This window comes from Anopheles gambiae, chromosome 2, assembly GCF_943734735.2.
Source record: "Anopheles gambiae chromosome 2, idAnoGambNW_F1_1, whole genome shotgun sequence".
Classification (NCBI taxonomy): Eukaryota; Metazoa; Arthropoda; class Insecta; order Diptera; family Culicidae; genus Anopheles; species Anopheles gambiae.
Window position 1 is genome coordinate 79,494,555 of NC_064601.1, and position 20,220 is coordinate 79,514,774.

Sequence of the window (20,220 nt, forward strand, 5' to 3'; positions counted from 1 at the left end):
AAAAACACTATAATTAGTGGCAAATTTTAAATATTCTCTTTGTAAAAACATGAAGTTAATAAAAACTGAGTTATTTTTATCAAAAAATAAGATAAATTTCCAAAACATAACCAGAAATTGGTGATAAAATATATCATTTGACTCATTATCCGTGATATTCGCTTATCCGGGCAAGGTCAAGTCCAAGGTGTTATAAATGACAAGGTGAAGTTGTTCAGAGCAAAATGACATTTCTCGACTTGACATTTCTCTTCCTGGGGCTCCGGTATAAACATCGGGGAGGGGTGGTGCGGGGTAATGAAATTTGTATGCAGAGAGTGACAGATGTCCCCCACAATGTCGCCCAGCAAAAGCGATAAAAATCAACCTTCTAAATACATTATCCTTGGTCAAGTCCCGAGAAGCCCGGATAAACGGCGCTCCACTGTATTTAATTGTTGGCATGTTTCAATCGAAGTTCAACCAGTGAGTTCAGGCTGTATTTATTAATTTTGCCGTTAATTTGCAGAGAGGAAACAATATTTCGAAAGGTCAATAAAAAAAGAAACAATTTGTCATGTACCTTATTGTTCTTGAATTGATTCAGTTTATTTCCATATTTACGCTAGTGCAGCTTACTTGCTGCCCTGCTGATAATCGCTTAAAACTTTAAGTCTAACACCGTCGGCCGTAAATCTCATGGAAAAATGGATAAAATCAAACTTGACGCAAACACAGCTTTTAAAATTAAAATAGAACCCTTTTTTATCCCTAAAGCCTAGTCAAACTGTTCCTTTCCCTCCCAGCACAGACATAATAAACGCAACGAACAAAATATACAAAACAATCGTTCCTTCGGTATGGAATAAACATAAAACATGATCAGTAAAATAAAATAAAATAAAATAAAATAAAAAGTTCCCGCTGCATCATTCTCTACGCATGTTCGGCTACCAATCGCTGATGCTAATTATATTGCTACTAATCATTTCAATGGCTGAAGCCATCCAGCACGTGTTATGGCTGCGCTGCAGTTGCCATGTTCTTCGTTCGCCGCAGCGTTCCCTGTCCTGCAGTGTAGTCAAACCTTTTCTGGCATAATCAAATGGCCCAGGCTGTAGTGATGTTTAGTGTGTTTGTGTTCCAGTTTTACTTTCATCTTTGGTAGTAGGAATTTGCCGGCCTTGCTGCTGCCTTGGTTTTGTTCCTCTTGCTTTGATCAATTCACAATTTTCTCAAAGGTAGCCACCGAGAATGTTACGAATCTTTTGTGTGTGTGGGTTTAAAATAACATTTCCTTACAATACAACGACCCTTGGTGCTGCTAGTCGTAGCTTTCGTTCGTTTGTTTTCTTTTGTTTCCTTCATCTCCTCTCCGCGTAAATGATTGATAGTTATATATCTAGCAGGTTTGACTTACGATACACTTGGATCACTATTACTCGATTCGTTTCATATCATGGATTACTATAGTAATTGTGGCTATTCATTATTGATTTCGCTAGTCCGAAGCCGCTTTCAAAGCATACAAACACGCGCGCGCGCACACACATTCACTCGGACACAAATGGACATTCATTAGATACACAAGCTGGGTTCATCCTTTTCCCTTATTTGTCGGTCTTTCGTCCCCGATGCCTTCCTCCACACACACACACGCGCACGGTTTGGGCGTTGTGAAAACGGTTTGTTCGCGGCTTATCTTTGTTTGCCCCCACCCCGATCGTGCCATCGGATGAAAATCACATGTTGTTACGCGACGCACTAAGCGACCGTTTGGAATACGCGTGGAATTATCCGCGAAACGTTCAACTTAACTACGGCCGCTGAACTAACTACGGCGGAGCGCGTGAGTGGTTCATGTGGCTAAACGCTTCCTTTTCATTGATTTATTAGCTTACGCCATTCTTCTGTACAAACTAACGGGGACGACTCTACTTCCGTTAAACTATTGCCTAATTGGTAGTGGATCTCCTTCCATATGCAATCGGTGTGTTGCATTATGCTTGAATTAGCTGTTTTAGAATTTCACCTAATGCTATGAAGAGAACACAAACTCAGACACAAGAAACGAAATGAAACTCCTGCTTTCTGCAAAGAAGCTTCCGCTCCTGGTCTCACGTGTCATGAACGGCTGCCGGGCCGTGAACAGTGACGTATGTTGCGCTTTTGTTTTGTATCGTCCTCACGTTCTGTTCCATTTTCAATTTTCCTAAGCTCAGCGCGGTCAACAAATGCGTTGATTGCACGCGCCTTTGCGTTTTCCCTTTGGCGTGATGTGATTTGATGTGTTGTGATGTGTTTCGTTTCTGTCTTTACTATCAGTGGGGAGGTTAAGTTTCCTTTTTCCCATTATTTCTTCCCTACCGCCTATGTGTTATGCATATTACTGTTTACAGGCTACAGCTACGTTTCAAAAAATCATTGGTGCCCCTCTTATACCTTAGAGAAATTTTGATTTCCACCGCCACCACCGCCGGTACTCTAACCAACTGACGGAGTAGGAATAACAAAATGAAAAAAAAGCCAACGTATTCGTGCCTTTCCTTTTTATCGCGAATTTTCCCCTCCCAAAACGCGTTCAATATCACATTCATACCAACATGGCTTGCAGCAAAATACCAGTCTTCCAACGAGGATGAGCCCACCCTCCGCACGGGTCATTACACAAGTGTGTAAGTGTGTACAGGACAGGTGTAGCAGTGGATGAGTAGTTTGTTGAAAGGGTAATCCCCGACCCCGGATGGAGGAAAGAAAAAATGGGGGCAGGGAAGGGGAGAATAAAGGGGGGAGACAAATGGATAGGCAGGTTGGCCAGCAGGTTGATGGCGGTCGGTCCCTTACAGTGTGGCCAGGATGCGCGTAAACCCGAAGCAGGCGGACACGATGGTCTGCCCGACGCCCCAGATCATGGCCGCGATCGGCGACATCTGAAAGTTGGAGGCTCGGTGTACAAAGGCAATGACGGTACTGTTGACGACGCCACCGGTCGCCGGCGACAGGACGCCCATCACGAAGATGAAGATGGAAAAGAAGCGCCCGAACTTGTGCTTGCGCAGCGTCACGAACGCGATGACCGCCGCGCACGTGTGCACGAAGATGGACGAGAAGAGGGCCCACAGAAAGATGTGGTACCACATCTCGACGAACGTGCGCAGCGACGACGTACCGACACCCTTCAGACCGATCACATTCGCTATCGTGTCCAGCTCCGAGATACCACCTCCACTGCTGTCCTTGCCATAGTACATCATCGCTGGTGCGCTTTCAGAAGCGGTCGTTGAAATCGGTCACCCTCTGATTGCTTCAAACCGGGATGATGCAAGTGGCTCTCAAATCTCAAGCGAGTCGCCAGTGGTAGTTTGCTTCGTCTCGAGCAGGACAAATAGTATCTTCTGCCACAGAATTGCCCTTCGACCTTTTTGTTCGCACTCTATACGTACTGGTGCGTTTACTTTTCTAAATCCTTTTTCTGCCCTAAAATTATGATATACACATCAAGGAGCGTTTATAAAACGATAGGAATGAGATGGGAGGGACTAAGACGATACAATATGCTACGCCGGTTCCCTGTTGATGGTGGCAAATCACACACGGAACACACTTGCTGCTGTTATAAGTGAATAACACACGACTAACGCCGCGATGTCGTCACTAAGGGGACTGCGACTCTGCAATTCTAGTACAACGAGACAGCGGTGCGCTTTACTATCTCATTCGGGCCTTCCAATAGCCTGGTGCAGCAATAGTTCTGCTGCCTACGATCGATCTTCGACGTTGACGGTACCTTTCGCACTGCTGCTGCTGATCGATAGGGACTGTGGGCTTCGTAAATGAGTCTACCCTTCTTCCGGGTGGCTTCTTCTCTGCTGTATCGCTGTGTCGACTGTCCTCCTTTCAGGACGATTAAAATTGACATAGACTTTGGCTGCGACAGCCACACGTTGGGCGACAAACACGATGACGCTAGCAATCGGGACGCAGCAACCAGCGCTCGCTCAGAAGGCTGCGGCGGTACGGTTGACGGCAAATGCACGCACGGTTTTACAGACTGTAGTAGCCTAGGGGATGTTGTTTTCGACGAACTGCTGCTGCTCTGATGGTCCAGCAGTACGGTGGCAACGCGCGCAGCAGCGGCGACAGCGGCAGAAGATGATGGTCGCAGCAGATAGTGCGGTACTATCGCACCACTGTGCACCATTGTGTGGTTCTGTAAGCAGTACGGGAAAAAAGGTAAACACAATCAGATTAATATACATTTGCTAGAGTGATACATGTCGACGTTCGATTTATAAATTAACGTTTAGGAAAGCATACATTAGTAGGACTGTGCCGTTATTCTTGGGTGTTACTAGAATTGTACATTTCGTTATCAAAATCTAATTGGATTGATAAGCATTCTTCGTATTGCATTCTTCATATCAAGCTTAGGCACTTTCAAGTGTGACTGCTCAAACCAACAAGATAAATCTTTATACAGTGGTAGCACTTCCCCTAAGTGCACCATTAAGGCCGGGCTACATTGATCGTACTCCGTAGTGTAATTTCGATGTTCACTAGCGCATCTGGCGGCGGCTGTCGGAAGCAAATTGGTAAACAAATTGAAGCCGCTTCAGAAAATATGTAATTTTTCCATGTTTTTTACTTAATTTGGATGAGAAAAGTTTTGTAAAAGGTAGATGCACATGTCTTGCACGCATTCCATCCATTTTCATGGCAAAAAACGATGGAAAAACTACTTAATTTTGAGATCCGGCACGACCATTCCCTCGACGACCAAAAAAAGCTTCGGTCAGCCGCCGCCAGATGCGCTAGTGAAAATCAAAATTACACCAGAGAGTACGGTCAATGTAGCCCGGCCTTTATATTTTTGCCATTTTTGGTCCATTTTTTATTTCATTTCAAATAATAAATCACAAACGGAGTAATCAATTTTTGAAAAGAAATTGCTGGCATATTTGAATGGCTGTTTAACAGAATATTCAATTTTACCATTTTATTATCATTACCTATTAGTGTAGGCTCAAATAAACAAACAGAACCAAAAAACACCAAAACACATGTCAGAATGTTGGTTCCTACGGGATGTTTTCATAATAGGATTATTCCTATTGCATTGATGATGGTAATGATGAGATAAAAATAAAATTCAAAAAATATGTGCAGCTTGAATTTCATTGTGTTTCATTTCATTGTGCATTGAATTGAGTAGGGGAATGCGGGGCAAAATGGGCAACTACTATTTAAGAATTATGTCACTACAAAGATGCATTCCAATACTTAAAATGTATTCATTGGAGTGTTTTATGAACACCATGTAAGTTTTATAACCCTTTAATAACAAATGTCGTGGTACAGTCGTCAACTCGTACGACTTAACAACATGCCCGTCATGGGTTCAAGCTCCAAATAGACCGTGCCGTGTCTGACTGTCCTGCTATGGGGGGTAATCCAATAGCCATTGAAAGTCAACCCCACAAGTTGTACAGACAGGCCTTGTCCTACACAACCGTTGTTGAGCCCCAAAGAAGAAAAAGAGTGATAATAATAATAACAAATAACCAAGTAAAATGCAAAATAAGATTTAGTAGCATATTGATGTAATTTTGTGACTTCGAAAATAAGCTTAAACCAATGTAACAGAGATGCGTGAATGTTTTACATGATATATTTTTAAAGATATGATATTTCTATACTATTTGTCCGAATAAAGCAAGGCAATTGAATGCGTATTTTTACGATTATAACAAAAAATACAAAAATATTTCACGTGGAGCAAAATGGGCAGATGCTTTTGACATATGGCGCTTGGTGAGGCTACACAGCAAATTTTCTCATCCTACTTCAGTAAAGTTTTTTACTGAAACGGTTCAGTAATAGAATATTTTACTGATTTTCAGCATGAATGTCATGTTTTTACTGACTTTCAGCAAAGTACTTTACTGAATTCATTTCAGTAATACGCATTTTACTGAAAATCAGTAAAATAAGTGTCAAATTAGTCGTTTCACTGGATACCAGTAAAACAAATTACTGAAAATGCAGCAATTCATTCTGTCAAATCGACCTGTCAGTCAGAACATCAAAACAAAACAATGCGGTACCTACTTGCTCGTGATGTGCAAAAAGTTGATTTTGTAGGCGCGTACAGGCACCCTGGTGAAATTTCAGGTGATATTACGGCTTACGGGATTTATTTCACACAATTGGCAGCCGTGTTGGTGTGTAAAATATTTGCTACAATCCACTGTGCTTGCTGAAATTGCGTGGTGTCTGTGAGCGCTTACTGAACCATCTACAATTGCGGCGGCAAAATACAGTATAAAAACTGTATAAAACAACACAAAACATGTATGAATATGAACTGAGGGACTGGCATTATCTGCGCATCAATAAAAACTCAATTTAAAATAAATATTTCGTCATTTTTTAATCGCTACCAACTACTGAAAAATCAGTAATATGTGAATGGCTTTACTGGGATTTCAGTAAACGAGCTGTCATTTTGGTGAGCACCGGACATTACTGAATGATTCAGTAAACATTCTTTTTACTGAAAGGATTACTGAAACTTCAGTTAAAAAAAATTCAGTAAAATTTTACTGAAGTTCAGTAAAAAAAGTTTTCTGTGTATGTTGTTGTATTTGTCCCTACAATAATGTTAACAGGCACAGCTTCAAAAGATTCGATTTTGTAGATTGATACGTTTAAAAACTGTTTTAGTTTTGATAAAATATTTTTGGAAGAATTTTAAGGGTTTTTCTTAACAGCATGACAAAATATACACATTTAAAAATATTTCACGACCTCGGTTAAAAATACTGCCGAAATCCGACGGCTCTTTCGATTCTTGCTGATATGTCAGTTGAAAAATCCCAGTAGCCGAAAATCAGTACCATTTAAAACTGAAATATCAGTTAAATAAATATTTGAACCGAAACTCGGCAACACAACTTGCCGAGAACATACGTTAACACAGCTGTCACCGAGTTAGTCCGTCAAAATAACCGAGATTTCAGCTTTACTATTTGGATTAGCCGAGGCTCGGTATTCTATCTGTCATTCGCCATTGTGTTAATCTCGTGCTAATGAAACGAAAACCTTTCGGAGTGATGTTGTGATGCAAAATTAAAAGTGTAAAAATATAAGTGAAAATGAGTCTCTCAGCGTGAAAAAAAAAACCGAGTGTCAGTAGCGTGCGATCGAGCACGGGTATGGAACAGGGTTGGGGCTAGGAAAATCCATCAGCGCACGCAACCGCTGCTCTTCAGAGCGTCGCTCGCAGCAGTCTCTATTGAAGGATCATATGTGGAAGCTAATCCGATTGGTTCAACCTTAGCCAGGCCGTTCAGACTTCCAGGATTCATTTCCAGTCACCTACACGAGTAAGTAAGTATCAACACTCGACCACGTAAAATCTAAACAGGGTTCACTCAGACTTGTTTCACTCTGTCCACTTTACAGAACCGTGCCTGTACCAGTGCCCGCTCCTTGCCCGGCTCATTTTCCTGTACATATACCACATCCAAACGCTGTGCCCCATCCGGCGGTTGAACCGACGCCTGTCCCTACGCTTCCCATCACACCAGAAATCTCATAAGATTAAGGTGACTTTCTGCCGTCCTGCTACAGTAAGTGGCACGATGGTGACATCATGCTGCAGAAGGTGTACACCGGCTATCATCATGGGCTCAGACTGCTATGACTATTTCTCCCAGTAAATAATATTCTTTTTTTTTTGAGCCGGTCTCGTAGTACAGTCGTCAACTCGTACGACTTAACAACATGCCCGTCATGGGTTCAATCCCCAAATAGACCGTGCCGCCATACGTAGGACTGACTATCCTGCTATGGGGGGAAATCAATTAGTCACTGAAAGCCAAGCCCATAAGTGGTACAGGCAGGCCTTGACCGACAACGGTTGTTGAGCCAAAGAAAAAAAAAAAAAAAATAAAAAAAAAAAAAAATAAATAAAATAATAATAATATTCTTTATTTATGTTACCTAAATAAACCCACTTGATACGGAAATAAAACCACTAAAATAAAGATAAAATGTTTTTATATTTAGCCGAAATCTCGATTTGCTCTAACCGAAAATCTCGGTTAAACGTAAACGTCAAAACAAAATGTCATTAACCGAGATGTCGGCAACAGAAATTTAATCGAGATCCTTGCTGAGATCTCAGTTGTGCAGATCTCGGCAAAAATTAACCGAGATTCGGCAAAATTTTTTAAGAGTGTAGGACGAGAATAAAATTTAAACCAGCAATTTTAAAACGGTTAAACCGTAGATAAATGGTGGAGGCATGTAATAATGTAAGAATAATTTGTGTTTTGTGGCATATTCAAAGGAATATTTAGTAATCTGCTTAACATGCCCATTTTGCACCGCTTTCCTCTACAAATTTACCAGAATTTTTGTTGTGTAGCCCTGTAGCCAAGCCAAATTAACTAGTGGCAATTGCGTTGGCTACCAACAAACAAATATAATTTCTAAAACGAAGAGTTCGTCATTTAAAAAACTGTGGTCGGCACGTGATTGGTGTAGTGATGTGCTCTTTGGAGCGCACCCACGACTTCAATCCAAATCCGGTTATCGTTAGTCTGATTCCGACTTTGGCAAAATCCGAACCACTAATTCTGGGCGGAGTCGTCCGGAATCGTCCGAAGTCGTCCGGAGTGGTTCGGAGTTCGGAGTTGGCCGGAGTCAACCGGAGTTCGGAGTTGGCCGGAGTCAACCGGAGTTGGAGTTGTTCGAAGTCGTCTAGAGTAAATCGGAGTTTACCGGAAACGTAGTTGGTCGGAGTCAACAGGAGCCGTCCGGTGTAATGTGCTTGTGATTAGGCATTTCATTTCGTTGTGTTTTTTTTTCTTTTACTTTGCGCGTGCACTCTGTATATAGGCCTTTGTGCCGAAGGCTGTCGTGGATCGACTCCAACCGACTTCGACTCCAACCGATTCCGGACGACTCCGAACGACTCCGAATGACTCCAAACAACTCTGAACAACTCCGCGCGACTCCAAACAACTCCGAACAACTCCGCGCGACTCCAGACTACTCCGACTTGGAACGACTCCAGACGACTCCGACTTGGAACGACTCCAGACGACTCCGACTTCGAACGGCTCCGGACGATTCTGAATGACTCCGGATATTGCTGAGTGGACCCAACTTCCAGAGTCGGTTCCGAAATTATCGAAGTCGGATGGGAGTCAACTCCGGATTTTTGCCAACTTTACCCATCACTAGATTGGTGCTGCAAGGATGCCAGAAAACGTGAACATTTTGCACGGCTTTAGTAGAACTAACAAAGAAGCGGCAAAAGTTTAGATTTTCTACTCGACATCCTATACTCACACGGCCAGTAACAAACAGTTGCTTGACAATTTTGAAAACGCAATTGACAACGATGAGAAAATTGGTGACAATTATTAGGTATTAACACAACGAACTAAGGCGAGAATTTATATTGCAACATATTACGATTTAAAAAATAATAATAACAATGCGATTTGACAATTTACATGATGAAAATTTAAAGCGCTTATAACAATTTCTATCACTGTATCTTCGCGTGTATTGTGCACAAGTTGTGCTGCATCCAAATATCCTTGTCTGTTTCCATCCCAAAGGAAAAAGGTAAAATAAAACAAGAAACTAAAAATTAAGGCGAAATAACAAATGCTCTGTACCTTTGTATCAGTATGTTTTCCCGCTACAGTTCCTCCCACTGTCCTCATCCGCTGGATTCTCCATTTATCGTACACCAGATGACTAATGCCCTGTTTGGTTGATGCTATCGACGCACTGGACACAGGAATCGCTCGGTTTCGGCCGTGGACTAATTTTGCTGTTTCGGTGTTCGGGGTGGTTCTGCTGCTCTGTCGCGGTACTGGGAACTGAAAACTTAAAAACAATGTTCATACATCGCTTTTACGGCCACTTGAAGATTGTACGCGCAGTTTAGGCGGTGCTGTAGTTGGTCGCAGAGTTGGTAGCTTTTGTTTCGGCGAAGGTACTAGGGGGCGGTAAACTTTTTATTCCACTGTACACCAATTACTTCGGCCTACTTTGGAGCAACGGGCCCTCACCCGCTCGGAGGAAGTTGTTGCAATAGTTATTGTTGCTGTTGTTGCTGCCGTTCTTTCTTTGCTATGATGCCAAATCGTACTGCGGCTTCATTAAACTTTTTCACTTTCCAATCGATCCATACCGCCCCAACTGTTTTTCACTTTTCCTTCGTTTACCGTCTCGTCCCTTTCGGTAATAAAGCACACGGCTGCTCCGTGCACCACACAGGACACAGTATTTCGTTGAATCACAATTACAGTGGTGCAACAATGCTGCGGAAGCACAGATTTTCGACCTTTGAGCTGAGTATTTTCCAATGCGATGAAAAGGCAAACAACAAAAAAACATACACTTACACACGCACACACACACACACACACACACACACACACACACTAGGCAGCAGGTCCACCCTTCTCAAAACACTGCAGCGATATATCGAACGGCACCACACAAACGAACGAACCGCAAATATGTTCCCCCTCTTCGCTGACGACAACACACTGGGGAATCGTTCCTTTTTAGGAGGACAAACCTTTGCAGAGGACGAAAAGTTCACGCACTATCGCGAACCATTGCCATTTTTTTTAATACAAAACAGTCAAAGTATGTACACGCCAAAGAGACACAAAAACGTTTGTTGAGCGTAGAAAAGTGTGTGACAGGGCTTCTTCTTCCACTTCTTTTTGGCTCGATAGCAATCGCACACACAGTTGTTTGTATCGCAGGCACACGCTCGGTGGAATGGATGTGTGTGTATGTGTGAGTGTGTGTATTTATTTATACGTCATCTGGTTGACAGTTGATAGCAGTGTGGCCAGATCATAATGGTGGTTTTCGATAGGAGCATCAACATTGTATCGGTAGTTTTCGATAGGAGTTTCAGATGTTTTTTGGTAGTTTTTGGTAGGTGTAGAAATTTAAAACACAGTTAAAATGGAGTGGTAATTGGTGAGAGGAAAGGGGTACTAATTTTCAAAATGAAAGTTCCATATCATGACTAATACATCCGTTATTTATTTAACGGAGATGGATTAGATTTGGTTCATAGCAGTAACACGAATGTAAGCCTTTCGGAAGTGTCGTTCTGAACATTGTACTAGGGATTCTAAGCAAACGAAGGATTGAGATCCCAAACGACCACTAAACGCGTTCTAAACGATACAAGATCTCTACCTAAACGGAATATAGAAAGACTTCGTTTAGCAGACGGCAAACGACTCATGCATTCTAAAAATAGAAGCTGGTAGCGTCATCTATTGGGGCACACCCAACCAGTTGAGCCTTCCACACGTGGAGAGCTTTTTCATTACCTCTGTACTGTTGTAGGATTTCGCATTGAAGTTAAGCATCGCTAGAACTAGAACGGCGATACGATTGTTTAAATACAAAACTCCAATGGAAACCACCAGTACTGAAGCAAGTGAGATTTGAATAATGGTCGATGATGTTGATACCTATTTATCTGACCACACGACCATTCATGTAGATTTTTGCTCGGAAAGTTAGAAGGATATATAGATAGGCCATGATTAGATGAAGCTTGTCGAAACACATTGCAAGAAAAGGACAGCAATATAGTGTTGATAATACGCCATCTATTGTGAGCGCACACCAGTTAAGCTATGGAGCTTTCATTTTTTTCTGTGGATGCATAATTTTCCAGTCATTTAAGCTTCATATGTGGCGCTTCGGTTGTTCAGGTCGCCAGTGATTTTAATATCTTCAAAATAAGTTTAATGCTTCAACTGTTTGGGATTATAATTTTAGGATTTTTTGGTGAGTATTGTTGTGACCCGACCTGCCGAACTTGCGATCGCCGTTATTGCAGTCACTCACCGCTGACAGTCCTGCCAGCGTGTTGATGTGTTAGTGAGAGCGGTTCGGCAGGATAGGGCAATGATCGCTCGCCAGGCCAATGAACGGGAGCGATGGTGCCGAACACGTTGGTTGTAACGCGGCACTTACAAGAACGTCCTCGGTGCAAGCAGTCAGATTTTTAATAATACATTTATGTTAATTTATAAAGTTTTAATACGTGTGCAGTTAATGTAGATAGTAACACCAACATTAAATATCACAAACCCCGTTACAACACAAAAAGTATCATGAAAAAAATCGGTAGTTTTAGGGTGCTCATCTATGCATCAGTAGGCATTTAAAAAATCGGTAGGAATACAGATAATTCGTTATTTCTGGTCACTCTGGTTGATAGCGCCCGTCCGGATATGCGCGAGAGTCGAGTACTACAGATTGGGCGCCCGAAGCGGGGCCGAAGTTTGACAATACAGCGAGAATCATTGCGCTTCCATCTGTTTCACTCTTTGTCCACAAAGTGCGAGTTAGTTCTAGATTTTGGCCGGCTTTTGCTTCAAATAAAACTTTTCAATTAGGCAACTCTCAGTGCTGGTGAACGAAAATTTGTAACAGACTATCGGAAAGTGCTGTAAGAAGAACAAACACACATCGTTGTAAAGGTGCGTTGTTTTGCCTATACGCTTGCCGAGAAGCAATTCAATCACTTCTGCCTATGGCTTTCTTCGGGCGTGACGGAAGGCGTTATCCTTTTTGACGTCCTTTCGACCAGCTTATTTTAAAGGAAATGCTCTATAAGCTTATGTTTTCTTTCATCTCTGCAACAGGTCCGCAAACTATGAACCAGGAGGATTACCCGAGCGACAGTGATGCCAGCGATGAAGACTTCCGCCCGGACAAAGAGGATGTAGAAACAGGAAGCGAGTTAGATTCGAACGACGAGGAACAGGAAGAGTGCGGTGAGCAATTGGAAGGCAAATCGTCCAATGGAGGTGGTGCAAAGCGCAAGCGAAAATCAGATCCAACCAGCAGAAAAAAGACAAAGGCAAATGAGAAGGAGGTGAAAGCTCACCAGAAAGCTCACCGATCGGATGAGGAAAAGGACGAAGAGTTAGATGAGGAGGAAGAGAAGCGAAGGACCGATGCGTTGTGGGCGGATTTTCTAGGCGGTGGTGGCAGTAGTGCGACCAGCTCTAGCACCAGCAGCACCCAGCAAGCCAACGGTGCCACTTCCACCCGCACCAGCAAACCGAGCGTGGAAGTGAAAAAGCCCGTTACGGAGGTTAAATCCTCACCCAGGCCAAAGGTGCCCGAGAAGGAAAAACCAACCGTAGCACAGCTGTTTGAATTCGCCGGTGAACAGATCGTGCTGACCGAAGAGGGAGGCAGTAAGATTTTAGCTAGTGCCGAGAGTGAAAAGTCCGCTACGGTGTCCACACGACCGGCGGTACCGAAATCGATCATTCCTTCGCGCAGTTCCTCCGGCGGATTGGGGGCAGTATTAAATCAACTCAGTAAGAAAAACCAGCTGAGCACGCTGGAGAAAACGAAGCTCGATTGGACGAGCTTCAAGCGGCAGGAGGGCATCGAGGAGGAGCTGCAAACGCACAACAAAGGCAAGGAAGGGTTTCTGGAGCGGCGCGATTTCCTGGAGCGTACCGATTTGCGTCAGTTCGAGATAGAGAAATCGTTCCGGCAAACGAAGCGAAGTAATCGATAATTACCATCACGGTGAGTGCATTCAATTCCAGCATCGATTCAATGTCGGTTTTTTTTTTTTAATTATTGCAGTACGTACTCCGTAACATGCAAAATCCTGACCCTACTGTATCTGTCTCTGCATACCGATTTAAGCAAAAAGGATTCGTTACCTTTTTTCTAGATGGTGACAGCCTTTCTCAAATTGTTGTGACATAGTCTGGCAAAAAAGATTCAAACAAACTAAACCGACACTTGCAAGAAATTGATTTATGTCACCAAATTTCGAGAAAGGGTGTTCCCGTCTTGAGAAAAAGTAAAAAAAAAAACCTTGTGCTCAGTAACTATATTAAGAAGCAATTGCTGACCCATCTTTGTACTCGCGTGTAACTGGGATTAGTAATCAATATTGTGTTTGTCTCTCCGTACCGATCTAGTATAAATAGAATTAAGCATTATCAGTTTACATTCAACCCATAGTGATGTAGAAAAAGCTCTCCTATATATATTCTAAACAACCACAAAATAAGCTGACCAATAAAACTGCTATTTAAATTAAAATTACTTTTGCTCTTTGTATGGTTTCTGTCTTTAATTATAAAACATAAGTTATTAATTTTGTGGGAAATACCGTTCCATTCACTACGTGATTTGTTTGTGTTTATACACTTGCTGTATTGGCACGGCTACCTGGCTGTACAGCAGATCATCGGGATATCAAATTCCACATATTGAAACATTTGATATGATGAAAGTGCCAGCAACGTCCTGGCAGGCTCAGTTTAATCCATTCTGCATGCTAGTCTATTTTGACTATTACTAGTTAAATTGGCCCAATTACAGGGTTATGTAAGAGGGTTTCGATGGTATTTTATAACTTTAGGGTGCGTGCTAAGAATTTTTGAAAAGGCAACGCAAATTCCAGGTGACATTTAGTTCCAAGGGATGCATTAAAAAATACTGATTCAAAATTCATGCTGATCCTGGGATTAATCCAGAACCCATTTCCATGGAGAAATTTTACTAAAATCGTTCCGGGTGCTTTAACTGATTCCAACCTCAAATACCGTCACCATATCACTGGTTGAACTTCGATTCCCTGCCAAATGTTTAATTCGTGCGTTTTAGTTGGCACGTTTAGCGTAACAAAAAAAACCGAAATTTTTCTCGTCAGGTCATGAGATATTTATATTTTTTCAAAAATCGAGTTTTCCATACAAACGCATGCTTTGTAATTGAACTGTCAGCCAACTATCGACCGGTCAATTAAAAAGTATGCCAACAAAAAAGCATTCAGTTATGGAATTCTGACTGTATGTGTTAAAATTTGTCATTAACCTGGCCCTGGAACCAATCATAATCCATAACCGATCTTTTAACTGATCCTGACACCATACCGGTCGTGGAATTGATCCCGATCCCATACCGCAGTGGTCTTCAACCTTTTTAGGATCACAGATCAATTGGTTTTGAAAACACATTTGCCGCGGCCCACATTTACAGGCATTACATTTTGTGGATTTAGTTCAAAGCTTTTTGATCAAAGATATGTTAAAATCTTTTTCTAGACATTCCTGTTGAAATGTTTATCTCGATTATAGCGAAAAAATGCACGATGTGTAGTGCATTCGGCTTTTCTATTAAAAAAATCTTTTGGGGACCATTTCTTTTCACGCCGCGGATCACAGCTTGGATAACTGCTACAAAAACCATACCGGTCTAGACATTGATCCCGAACTCATACCGGAACTTACACTAAACCCATAACGATGCTGGAACCGATCCTAACCCCATGCAGATCCTGTTACATACACCTACGGGTACTGGAACTGATCTCAAACCCATACTGCTCGCTTTTATAATTCGGGACATGAATAGTATCTGAATCTGTCTCAATCATGGAACTGTGCAAAGCAGTATAGTTGTTTTCCCTTTTTTTACATCAGAGGGTCCCGTGGTGCTATTGTCAACTCAGACAATTTAAAAACATGCCCATCTTGGGTTCAAGCCTCGTATGGAATGTCGCCCTAAGCAAAGATTGACCTAAGCAAAGATCTGGCTGCGTGGTACTTAATAAGTATCGAAAGCCTGTAATTGCCGGTATGAGCTGTTACCCCTAAAAGAATGTTACTTTTTTGTACAAATATTTCCGTTACATTTTCATATACTATTCACGCTCGGTAATCCGTATTTGAATCGAGAGCGGATTATCAAATGATGTTTTAATGTGTGTGTGTGTGTGTTATTTTTTTAAATATTTTTGTCACGGTTCTTCAGTTAATTATTACATTACCTACATTTTCATGTTATACAAAGAATGTTTATAATTTTAAAAATAGAAGGATATTTATCTTTTTAATCATATTTCACTACTTTTGGCCAAACATTGTTTCATCTCATGAATTTGTTTGTCAAAAGTGCGGATTGCTGAGCGTATACAGTATCTGGACCTTTAAGAGGCGAAAGAACTCCGTTGGAGCCAGACTAAAGTTTAGATCTCTAAACTATTCCAACAACAACAACAACAGTATCTGGAGCTACAGTAGCGGCTACCTAAAGTAGGACACCAATATTCTGATTTTAAGGCATCCTCGACAGTTCCTACACTTATTGGAAAACTATCCTAACACATCGTTGATGACATAAAATTTAGGCCAATATATGAAAAAATCCCGAAAAATCACGCAAAAGCCTGCAACTATAGAATTCTGACTGTAACTTGTATCGTTCTTTCCTTACTCCTCGAAACACTCAAAACCAAGGCGGCGTTGCGTTTTCCATAACCAAATCGGTTACCATTGTTGGCATTGGCTCTTTGCGTTTGGAGAATTAACTTGATCGTTTATAACTCAGGCGGATTAAGAATGTTAAATTAAAACAGCAATTTGAATTTATAGTTAGAACTAATTGTTTCTTTACGAAAAATAAATTAATAAATGTTATCTGCAAATTGTATAAACTACAGTGGTGGTCACCTAAAGTCGAACGTCCTACGCGGACATGACCGCTACTACAGGCATTCGATACGTATTCAGTACCATTCAGCCGGATAATCAGTCCATGCTACGGGGGAAAGGTCCATTCTAGACATCAACCCACGACGGGCATGTTGTTAAGTGGTGCGAGCTGATGACTGTACGATAGGTCCCCCCCTGTCCTGTCTTATGTTATGAAGTTATGTAAAAAACTAACAAAATCTTCAAAATTACTTAATTTCTGTTTATTGTAAAGGATAAAAAAACTTTGAAATACTTACTTATTTATCCTGCGCTACAACCGCTTTGCGGTCTTGGCCTGCCTCAGGATTTGGACAGTGTCTATGTCTTAGAAGCATATGTGAGTACAGGTACAGGTGTCCCCCGAGATACGACTGTATTTGGGACCGAAAAAATGTCCCAAAGCAAGGCGTAAGTCGAAAAAGTCGTATGTCGAATATCTATGAATATTAAGTTTATAACCGAAGTTGAAGAGTTGCAATTTATGATATCGTGTATTTTATTTAAAATAATGTTTGATAATGTAATAATTATATTTTAAAAACCGTACACAATATCGATATTCAAGATAGGGTAGTTGTGGAATCTTTGGAAATGTGTGTATAACGGTTATCAGCCTAGATATTCACAAAAATACATCAATTTCTTGTCAATGACAACTTTTAACTGTCAAAATCAAAATCGTCGTATCTGCGAATCGTCGTAACTCGAGGGGGTCGTAACTCGGGGGACGCCTGTACTATAAAGGTACTATATAGCCCCAGCTTCGTCCGTCGCGACAGGTTCTTTGAAGTGAACTGATTTTTCAGGCTGTAGAATGACCGGTTCGCAGCCAGCACCCTTACGCGCATCTCAGCTTCCATGCTATTGTCGTTGTTGACCTTTGACAAAATAGGTGAATTGTGGGACGACTTCAAAAGTTCGTTCACCTATCTGTACGTCACGACCACGTAGGTTTGGATTATTTATTGGTAGGTCCGCTGATGTTGCCACCATCAGTTTGGTCTTTGCCTCGTTTATCTGTAATCCGAGGCTCTCTGTCGGCTGCTCGATCCTTTGGTAGACTTCTGCTACATAGGAGAACCGAAGACCAATGATTTCTATATCATCAGCGTATGCCAGGATCTGGGTTGACTTATAGAAGATGGTTCCCGTAGTCTCCACCCTCTAGTCGCGGATGGCTCTCTCTACCGCCAAGTTGAATAGGAGACAGGCAAGCCCGTCCCCCTGGCGCAGACCTTTGGTGGTAGCAAAAGGCCCTGAGAGTTGACTTTAAAATACTACTATGTACAGTCATTATCCGATATACGCTATCGTACGGGACCGAGCGCAATAGCGTATCTCGAGTTTTCGCGTACAGCGGATTTGTATGGAAAAATAGTTTACACTACCAGTTCGAGGGTTGAAAAATATCGCCACAGAGTTTTGCATTAAAGTTTTTTGTTGTACAACAGGTATCTTTTGCACAAATTTAATGCAAAATGCAAAAAGAACATTAAGGAAACTCAAAAAGAGCATAAAATATTTCAAAGTATTAAAAAATTTGTAAAAAACACATGGAGCTGTCAAATTTAGAGCAATCGCGTACTGCGAATTCGCGTATATCGAGTATTGCGTACTGCGGATAATTGCTGTACTTTAAAATTATGAATAACAACCAGAACCATATTGGCCAATATTGGCACGCTACGTGATCATTTTGTTAAGGAATGGAGGCTTTACATAGGCATACCTGAAGCGTGTCTTCAACTGTCAAGGATGTCCGATGAGTCTGAAAATGGGAGAAAATTAGAGGTTTCCGACTTAAGGTGACCGCCACTGTACATCAAACAATATAAAAATTTAAGATATTGATATAAATTTTCCTGTGTCTCGTAGATTCTGCTTATTATTCAGTGTGTCCCAACTTATCATTTGTTTCCTTTTCTTTTTTTTATAAAACTCTACTTGGCTCTCGAAGCTCTACTGTTATGTCAATATAAATTTCCACGTATCCACCCTGTGTACTAGATCATCTCACATTTATTGCTTGATGTCAATTTCTATGTTTGTTGTAACAAAACCAAATTTTGGTCAAAACGATTTTGGTCGACTACGAGCGAAACCGGGCGTGTCCGGATAGTTCAAATACTCCTAACATGTCTGAGTGACAATACAGATTGATATTAATGCAAGAAAGAAATATTTAATAGCTACCTTGTCTAAAATCATACACACTCTTCGAGATTTGTCCGAACGAATACATACAGTAATTTCCAAGATTTGTAATTGTAATTCGGGTCGCTTTCGGATGGCTTCGACCCGATAGGTGCGGATCGAGACTAGTTTGGAGTCTAATGGACGAGTCCAGAGACGAACAGAACCATCCCGACCCGTCTGGACCTCATGAGGAACGGACTCACCCCCGATAGACTGGTCTTAATATAACTATATATAATTTTCTCTCTTGTTTTTACGTTCTTATTACTATCATTCCTTCCTCACTACTACTATCACGTGTCGGTCCAATAGTACAGTCATTAACTCGCACGACTTAACAACATCCTCGTCGAGGGTTCAACGTTTCGATCGAGATAGGACGTAGGACTTTTGACTACCCTGCTATGGAGTTTAATTAAAGGTAACAGGTAGCCAAACCCACTTGTGATTTAGACAGGTCTAGATCGCCTACGGTTGTTGCTCTCTGTAGCATCAAAATAATTCTTTCATTCTTTGGCGTGTTTTCGAGAAATTTTTTTCTTGATCGTATTTTTTTACATTGTTTTGTAATATTCACAAAATGGATACATGGTTACTGTAATTCTCTATTTGCAAAGGACCTCTTTTCGTTTTTTCTTCTTGGCGGAGTTTCGTAAAAAAAAATTGGCGGAGGACCGCAATCTGATTTTTTACCTTATTTTTGTTCTTAAGACGGGAGGACGAACTGTCCGGATGAGCACCGTTCTTATCGGATCTGCAATTGCTGACAGTTTTTTTAAGTGTTATGATTTTACAAATAATTTGACTTCGATAAGACTTTTCTGTAGTGAGTTTATAGATACACAGATAAACTGGTGGCTAGCGTTGATTTTGGATGCGGTCCGCGCAAATATTTTGAGAATTGCTTAAAGCATTGCAAACATCTATTATTACAACTTTTAAGTGCATTAAGTTTTCCAGTTTTCCATTAGGAACTGTTAGAGTCATCCGTTGTCGCACGGAGCCGCTAGTCTGCAGCCAGAGTTTCTACGAGTCCAGTCGGTGCTACGAGTTCTTCTGAGTAGAGGCTTCAGTCTGCTCCGGAGTGCTTCGAACGGCTTCAAACGGCTCTGTACGGTTCTGACCTTGGAATGTTACATCTTTGATGCCGAAGGGAGCCCCTTCTGGATTTGTCGTAGTGACACCACCATAACAAAAATAATCAGTTAATATCTAACATGTATGACTCATTAGCTGCGTTTTTATAGCGCATATTCTGTTAGAAAAAGATAAGTCAAACACACTTTTTCACTATAGTAGGGGAAGTCCAGCAGTGTTCTGCGAATTTTTGTCCGAAAAATTCAAGCTATCCACCTATTTAAAAATTTAATTAATAATACTTATTTGAATACTCCCTGATCCGTCAGGATCGCCTTGCCCCGCACGTCGAAGAGATAGTCGGAAACTATCAAAGAGGATT

The 20,220-nt window shown here is 41.5% G+C and overlaps 2 protein-coding genes across 3 annotated transcripts; one reads left to right on the plus strand and one right to left on the minus strand.

The window, feature by feature from the left end:
* Positions 1–559: 559 nt before the first annotated feature.
* LOC1274831 (transmembrane protein 170B) lies at positions 560–10,810 on the minus strand. 2 transcript variants are annotated; one of them, XM_061650436.1, is made up of 2 exons: positions 9,675–10,810; positions 560–4,189 (listed from the first exon to the last, which is right to left on the minus strand). In XM_061650436.1, the coding sequence occupies exon 2, from the start codon at positions 3,231–3,233 to the stop codon at positions 2,820–2,822; it is 414 nt and encodes a 137-aa protein (XP_061506420.1). In that variant the 5' UTR covers positions 3,234–4,189; positions 9,675–10,810; the 3' UTR covers positions 560–2,819. The 2 variants fall into 2 exon arrangements, with proteins under 2 accessions (XP_061506420.1, XP_061506419.1); XM_061650435.1 differs by having other exon boundaries at positions 3,344–4,189.
* A 1,489-nt stretch (positions 10,811–12,299) lies between these two features.
* Positions 12,300–14,127, plus strand: LOC1274833 (craniofacial development protein 1). The gene is made up of 2 exons (XM_314040.5): positions 12,300–12,530; positions 12,696–14,127. Exon 2 carries the CDS (start codon positions 12,707–12,709, stop codon positions 13,586–13,588), a length of 882 nt encoding a protein of 293 aa, XP_314040.5. The 5' UTR covers positions 12,300–12,530; positions 12,696–12,706; the 3' UTR covers positions 13,589–14,127.
* Positions 14,128–20,220: the final 6,093 nt, after the last annotated feature.